The 8257-nt window shown below is 37.5% G+C and overlaps 1 protein-coding gene across 1 annotated transcript; it reads right to left on the bottom strand.

The window, feature by feature from the left end:
- Positions 1-207: 207 nt before the first annotated feature.
- LOC122661660 (subtilisin-like serine-protease S) lies at positions 208-4916 on the bottom strand. The gene is made up of 11 exons (XM_043857135.1): positions 4730-4916; positions 4500-4594; positions 4309-4406; positions 4057-4215; positions 3311-3422; positions 2692-3220; positions 2515-2609; positions 2192-2434; positions 1987-2101; positions 1717-1903; positions 208-1050 (listed from the first exon to the last, which is right to left on the bottom strand). The coding sequence occupies exons 1-11, from the start codon at positions 4811-4813 to the stop codon at positions 488-490; spliced, it is 2280 nt and encodes a 759-aa protein (XP_043713070.1). The 5' UTR covers positions 4814-4916; the 3' UTR covers positions 208-487.
- Positions 4917-8257: the final 3341 nt, after the last annotated feature.

The raw sequence follows: 8257 nt of genomic DNA, 5'->3' as shown, positions 1-8257 counted from the left end.
ATTTTTCCAGGAGCCAATTATACAGAAACTGGTTTTAAGGGTCTATTGAAAGGAAAGTCACAGGACTCCATAATCAATTCTTCTGATTTGCAAACAGTAAACAAGGCTATGGCATCAATTTCAAACCTGAAACTAGATTGTCTCTGTTCAAGACAGATGTGGATCACAAGACCAATGGATTCCCTATCATCAATCTTCAGTTATATATACAAGAGAAAAAAAAGAACTTATATTCCATAGAAGAAACGTATAAAAGGACCATACATACAGGAACAACACTTCTGTTCTTGTTTGGTGTTTACTGACCAATTTTAAGGGCTAGTTATGATTAATCAGGTAGCTTGTATCTCGGAACTTTTCCCTGCTTGCCCCAAGTAATGTGATTCACCTCAAGCGGGATGGTTACTTAATTATGATATCATCTTGTATTCTAGTGTTTCTGCCAAGGGCCTCGAAGTTCTTTATCTGTTCTCTACTGTACTCAAGCTCATCTTAACAACCCTTCGGTAGAATGAGCAACCCGGACTACCAATGGGCTAGTTACTCTTAGCTTTTCTGTTCTCCATGCTAAATGACCAAATACATAATCCTTTGATGGAGCGATCACCTTGAAATTCACAGTGAAAGTGATCTGCTGACCATAGCTGTTGAAGACCAGATAATTTGGAGCAACAGTAACATTAATTCCAGGGGGAGAAGACACTATTGCTTTGTAAATACTACTTGGTTTCCCCACATTTGTCACAGTTCGAGTCACAGAGAAGTTGTCCTTAAGATTAGGCACTGTGATTGATGGATAATTCAGGTCTGAGGCTGATGGAAATGTGTGACTGCATGTGCTGTTGTCCCTTGTAATCAAATGTAATGACTGCTCATCGTAACCAATTGAACAGAGGAAAGCTTTGTAGTCTGCAGGATGTGCATCATAGACAATACCGGGATTAAGGACTCTTTTTGGGCTCACAAAGCCTGAACCATAATCGAATGGATTTCCTCTTCTTCTTTCAGGGTCTACTTTCATTGCTCTGCCACTCTTATCCAACGCAGTAGCTGCATTTTCCTTTTGCAATTCAGACTATAGAAAGGAGATATCATAATTATAAAACTTAATGAATACTTCAACATACACTTCATATAAATTATCGATGAGCTCCTCAATCACATGGTTTTGCCAAAAATAAGAAAACTCATTCTAGTACATTAGAAAGATTATAAAAAACCTCAGTATACAAAACTAAAGAGGGAGCAATTCAAACTTGGGTAGGAAAAAAGAAAGCCAATCAAGTCTTGACCCAAAACAACAATTAGGCCAGGTGACAAATTTGAAAACCTTTGAACCTCCTTTTGAGAATAAATTTCTGAATATAGACAAAATAAAATTCCAATTTTGAAATGAAAACCAAGTTGGATTTGACTTTACTGAATGAAGGCTTGGGACATACTGCATGGTGTTAAAACTGAACCAATAACTGTTAGAACTTGGATCTCGTATAGAAACTCAATAACCTTGAAAGGTCAGAAGGGAGCTACCATAGAGGTTCCTATACTTGCAAACCCCCCCCCCCCCCAAAACCCCCCGGGGGCAGATGGATGTTGAGTATTATACCAAGTTTGAATTGGTTAATGAAAACTATTTTCTCAAGTCTGAGCCACTTAGACTTTTGAAACCTTGACACAACTTTATCAAGTGGGTGCCCTGGATTTAGAAGATATTACCTGTCGTCATGATGGCAGACTTGATTGCGGAAGGTGACCATGATGGATACACAGCTTTTATTAATGCTACAATTCCTGTTATGTGTGGGCAAGACATGGAAGTTCCAGAGAGAATGTTGTAATTAATTTTTCCAATTGCCGGAGACCATGCTGCAAGGATATTCAGCCCAGGAGCTGTGATATCGGGCTACAAAAAAAAAAAAACATAAATAAAAGAATTGTAGGTACTCAATGAGCCAAATAAGCTATCTTGGGATTAGAAAGCCTAACCTTCAAAATTTCTGGGGTCAAAGTATTGGGCCCTTTCGACGAAAATGCTGCAACCCTGGGAGCAGGTCTAGATCCTAATACAGTTTTTGTAGGCAAGATATTGGAAGTCGGTTTCCTAAATTTTTTCAGGGAGAAAACTATAATTAGAAATTTAAGATTAGAAAAGGTTTATTTAGTCCTTAATAATCATAAAAGAGAGACAAACCTTGTATGATTAATATAAGATAGGATCCTGTCCCCTGTCTTTGCCCCAACAATAGCTGCAGGTATCACAAAGGGGATTGCAACATCCTTATCTGACTCATCTATGAGAATCATCCCAACACCACCAGCTTCTTTCACTATCAAGCTCTTGGCTAGCTTTGACTCCGAAGAAAGTTCAGCATGTCGGCATACCAGTACCTTCCCTTTTGCTATGGTACTATTCAAGGAACTCTCTAAACAATAGCTGGAGGAAGAAATATGAGAAGAGGCTCAAATTCTATCGTACTAATAATTTATACTAAGTACTTGTAGCTCCTGCTTCACCTGGACTGATAAGGAGTGAAGTATCCAGCATTGGCTTCTGAAGCAGAGATGATCCTTCTTGGGCCATTGGTTTCAAAGACAGAGAGACTTTCACCCTACACAATGGTGGAGAACTGTTAATAATTTAGGAAACTCATTACAAACCTTTGAACATAAAAAATAGTTAAAATGCATTACCGTGCAGTTAGTTCCATCTCCTAACATGATCTCAGACACTAAATCCCTATCTGTTGAACTAGCAGCAACAGTGATCATCCATGGCGCAAGATTTGTGGCAGAGCCTTGAGTACCTTCATTTCCAACAGAAGAAACTACCAGAATTCCATGGGTAGAAGCATGAAACGACCCCATTGAGATGGCATCACTGAAGTAATCTCCCTGTGGAGAATCAGGGCCCAGAGAGAGAGACAAGATGTCAACCCCATCTTTAATTGCATCATCGAATGCAGCTAGTAAGTCCACATCATAGCAACCAGAATCCCAACATGTTTTGTATACTGCAATCCTTGCCATCGGAGCACCACCTCTAGCACCTCCAGCAGCCAATCCATTATAATTTATGTTTGACACATACCTGCCAGCTGCTATTGAGGCTGTATGGCTACCATGACCAGAGCTATCCCTTGGGGATCGGAATGTTAATGTCGTTACAGAATCCTCTTCAGCTTCATAGCCACTTAAATAGTACCTTGCCCCTATCACTTTCCTGCATGATAAATATATAAATTGATGATCCATATTTAAAAAAAAAAAATCATGATATGAAACTAGAGTTGGAAATCTTGTTCATGCAAACCTGTTACAAGATGAAGCATTAAATGCTTCTCCAGCTTGACATTGTCCCTTCCATCTAGAGGGCACAAAAGGCATGCCACGGTCACTAAAACTCGGGGCTTCTGGCCATATTCCTGAATTCAATGATGATACAAATTTTAATACTGAGGGCTCTGCGTACAGTCCATTAAGCAGTTTTTCTTTTGAAGTTTTATTTCGCAAGGAAAGGAAATTCTGTAACCAAATTACAACTGAATAAGGTCTATGCATAAAAATGAGCAGGCCACAAAAACATTAAAGATTCAGAAGCACAGAAGTTCACAGCTTCTTTACATGAAGAAAGAGCTCTGATACGCGATAGGATCACAAAAATTGTGTGTAATTAACAGATAAACATCGCTACCAATTTCTCTTAATCCATTGATAAGTAGAACATTAGAAGCAAAATTGCCCTCTACAAAAATATGGAAACAGACGAAAAAAATATAAACTGGGTAAATTACTGAGTCATACAAGTTGAAAGTATTAGACAAACAAAAAGCCATGAATCTATCACCGACAGCACTGTTCAATTACTGGAATAAGATAAGGACTTCAACGAATAGAAATTACAAAAGGGTTCAACTAAGCAAAAAATTAGAGGAAGATTGGCTTCAAATTTATCAGGGACGGTCCCTGGAACTACTTTAAAGCATCAAAATAACATAAAACGGCATCAGTGACATATTCCCAATTTCGTTGAATAGTTTATACAGAGAGACCCTTTACCTGTATCAATGAAACCTATGATGACATTTTCTTGGTTCTTGGTTGAGTAGCCTGGAATCTCCATCTCTTCATCGTTTACAAGGCCCATAAAATCCCAAGAATGAGTAGTATGTAGTTTTCTTTTAAGATTAGGAAATACAGTAACCACACCCGGCATCCCTGTTGCATTGAATCCCAGAGACATAATTTTCAGTTTAAATCAGAAGTTCAGAAATGGTAATAATAGATTTATTTTACTAATAACCAACATACTAGCTAATTCGGAAGCTTGCTCTTCTGTCAACTTTGCAGCAAATCCTCTAAAACCATGTCTGTAACTATAGATATGAGAGGCTTTGGCTTTCTCGATGCTGTAGAGGACAGAGTTCAAGGAAATAAATAAAAAAAAAAATAGAAACGCATTAGCAGAACTATCTGTTGCAGTTGAATTCACCGTTACTGACCTTCCTTCATGAATATCGGTGAGAATTTGATGATTTTGCCTCAAAATCTCATCTGGGTCAGTACTAATTCGACTTCCCATGTAAACAACATAAACCTGGAAAAATTAGAAAAAAAGAATTCTAAAACATAAGCTCATACAGAGAAAACCATAAACACTCGACGTTCCAGAAAAGATAAGGAACCCAGAGAAACCCTCAAGGGGGGCGTTAAAATAGTGTAAGTAATTTACCTTCGAAGAAAGACAAAAGCTGGTCTCTGCAACCAGAACAAACAGAAACAAGCAAATGGTACTGATAAAACTCAATGCCGCCATTTCCAATTTTCGAGTGAAAGAGTTACAGAGAGGTAGAGAAGATATAAGTTAAAGAGGGGAGAGAGCAAGAGAGACAAAGACAGAGAATAAAGGATTAAAAACGCACAAAGAAGAGGAAGAGAGAGAGAGAATGGGAATTGCAAAGATTTACAAATTTGCTTTTATTTCATGGGTAAGGATTTTACTTTTAGAAAGTATTTATAAAAAGGTGTTCGTGACTCCTTGGTGGCGTGAAAGCGAAAGGGAAGGGTATCTGTGACAGTAAATTGCAGAAGCCGAGGCCATTAGCACACCACCAGCACACGGCGATAAAACGTGAAGGCTTCCCTTACGGATCAACCAATCAACCCAACAAACAACCACGCACACCGCAACCCAAAGTTACCTTAAATCCTGCAAACCGTTAAAATATCCAAATCAAATTGGTGTAGTGAGGGGAAAGAAGAAAAGGAAGTATGAAAAAAGGGACAAAACATGTATACAGGGAGGGAGTATGGACGAGTAATGGAGATTCGACGCCATTATCCATCAAAGAATTCATGAATGAGAAACTCTTCAACGAATCAAATCGATGTAAAATACGGTTCGAAGACAATATATAATTAATGGGTTTTTTTTTTTTTTGGGTCTGAATTGGAGAGGGGTGGAGGTACTCATGGTGGACTTTGATGCTCACTTGTAAATTGAAATTGTCGAAAGAACCAAAAACCCATTATTGTTCAAATCTTTTTGGACTTAAGTGCTATATTATTGTTCATTTAATTCACTGAGCTTTGGATTGAAGTGGACTCAGCAGTGCATCATTAATGTTTTGAAAGAGTTCCACCTAAGAATTACCATTAGCTCTAACTTCCACCTTCTTATCATTCCCTTGTGTGGAAAACTATGATTAGAAACTTCCCTTCTGCTGTTATAGTTATTGTTTTGGTATGAATTATGATTGTGAGGAGAGTAAGATGAACCAAGACGAAAAGATGGAATTCTCATCCTCTCAAAGACAAACCATCTTATTTGTCTCCAGTTGAGGGAGAGTGTTAAGGATTTCTCCAATGACTGGAAAGCTCCAATAGGACAAATGAGAGAAGATAGGAGGGGGAAGTGAAGGTGTGGGACATGTTGAAGGACCTCTGTCCCCTCTCATTTCTGTCATTCGAGCTCTCCAATCATTGGCTGGAACTGATCTAAGAAGAGGGAGGTGGGGGAGGGGGAGAGAAAGAGGTAACAGACTCACAGTTGTTTCCTCTTTGGAATAGGTCTAGGAGAGATATATTATATTGTTTTAATTTTTTTAAAAATCTTATTGTAATTAAGATCCTGATTGGTGAAAATAATTTGTAATCTTATTTTTTATATTTTCAATAAGGTACCATGTCATTTCACATAAACAATGACTTCATGAAAACAACGTAACGATAAGTCACTTTCAAGTTATTTTAAGAAAGAAAGAACGCTACCTAGGTCCATGCGGTGCATTGTCCCTGCTCCCAGACATAAGGGCATGTGAAAATGACCACCACGACCCATGGAAAGGCAAGATTTCTTGGGGGAGTGACGGTCATTTTACGTACCCCTGTGTCTGGGCCCAGGAGCAACGCACCGCATATGCCCAAATAGCGTTCTCTTTCCCTTATTTTAAATTTTTTTTTTTTTTTTTTTAAATTTCAGACTTAAATAACATTTGGTAAAAGAAGGCAACAACTTCTTATTTCACCACCGTGGTGTGTGCACCCGTTAGTTTTTAACCTTTCTCCCAATGAAGGTAGCATACTGGCTAGGATTCCATTTCCATCCATAAAAAAGGGAGAAAGGATGTTGCTCGGTCATATGGATCTTGTGCCCAAACACTAGCATGCAAAATTATTACCAAGCCCCTTTTGAAATAAAAAAAAAAATTCCATATGTATTGATGCTCATGCGCTTGCTCTCATTGGCCCTGCATTTGTGCAAGGGCTACATGATCAAGCAGTGATCTCTTACCCAATAAAAAATGGCAAGACCTTGCCATAATCAAGGTCCTTGCAAATTTTCACTAGACAACACTTCCACTCTTCAAGTAAAGAAAGTTTCCTTCAATGGTGTAGACTATAGAAGTGAGATTCTCTTTGTCACTGTCATGTGATCATGTGATTAGACTCTTGTTTTATCATTAACTCCCACCGTTCCTGTACAAAGGTGAAAATTTTCCTCTCCATGGTAATTACAAGTCACATCATCAGTAGTACTCGGTTGGTAAAAGAAAACTTAATTGTTAAATAATATTTTAAACCTTGTAGGGTTTCCTGTAAGACCAGTGTACGACGAAATCTACACGTTACACCAATGATGGTTTAGAAAAAAAATATCATCCATGTGAGATCTACAAAGGATCTCAATGATTAGAATACAAAAGAGAATGTCAGTGTAAATCCCACTATTTTTTTATGCAAAAAAAAAATAATAGAATATGTACAATGGAAGCATAAGAATCTTTTTCCCTACTTTAAAAACATGGCAAAAAGACCAAAACTTAATGCTTGGGTCTAAAATTTACAAAATGAATTTAAGAACTACATTAATATGAAGAGGTTGTAGCGTGTGCGCCACCCAGACCCAATGCGCACAGTCTAAATGAAAAGGACATAAAAAAGCGGATTGGTTATTAAAAAAACATGGAAGCCCCAATAGCCCCCAGTCTCTTTTATCAGTAGAAAGCGGAAGCTACATGTCCCCTAAATTAATGCCCATACTCCATCATACACACATATGACGTAACCCCACATTACACCCTATCTATTTGTTATTGTTCCATTAAGGTTATGTTTGGATGTTAAGAAAAAAAATATATAATAAAATAAAAATTATGATGATATAATAATTGATTTACGTATTTATTTCTCTTTTCAAATTATGTTTGGAAATCAAGAAAACAAAAATTTTGAATTTAAAAGAATCAGGAGACACCGAAATCAATTGTTACATCATCATAATTTTTGTTTTATTTTTCTTAACATCCAAACATAACCTAAGCCTAATGGCAAATATTACATATCGAGAATTAGTGATACATATAAGGATAATTGTTGGAGATTTTTTTTTTAATCTTTTGGTGCTACATCGCCCACCATGGGACCAGAAAACAAGAATAAGATCCAGCCGATCTTATCCGATTCAAATTGAATCCCCAATCCAATTTCAATTCTTAGAAATGTGAGATGGATCCATGAGGGGTTATAGAACTAGAAAGCAGCTGATCATAAAGTGTACAAAGTAAAATGGTTTTTTGAACTTCCAAACATGGTTATGAAAATCGGTAACGGTCTCGGCTGATATCGATACTGATATTGATATATATTAGTTGAATTACATGGTTTTGCCTTCATTTTTATTTAAATTTTAAATTTAGGAAAGAGAATGTGACCTAGTCCAACAGCGCACGCTGCCCTTGCGCCATGACATAGGGGTGCA

The sequence above is a fragment of the Telopea speciosissima genome, chromosome 5 (genome assembly GCF_018873765.1).
Source record: "Telopea speciosissima isolate NSW1024214 ecotype Mountain lineage chromosome 5, Tspe_v1, whole genome shotgun sequence".
NCBI classification, from domain to species: Eukaryota; Viridiplantae; Streptophyta; class Magnoliopsida; order Proteales; family Proteaceae; genus Telopea; species Telopea speciosissima.
This window is presented reverse-complemented; position numbering and strand designations above follow the sequence as displayed.

Excerpts from the sequence above, each read along its gene's own strand:
- LOC122661660 (XM_043857135.1), bottom strand. The coding sequence starts at position 4,813 with ATGGCGGCATTGAGTTTTATCAGTACCATTTGCTTGTTTCTGTTTGTT. Across the intron at positions 4,407-4,499 it reads ACCGATATTCATGAAGGAAG|CATCGAGAAAGCCAAAGCCT; the intron begins GTCAGTAACGGT and ends TGTCCTCTACAG. Across the intron at positions 4,216-4,308 it reads GCAAGCTTCCGAATTAGCTA|GGATGCCGGGTGTGGTTACT; the intron begins GTATGTTGGTTA and ends TCAATGCAACAG.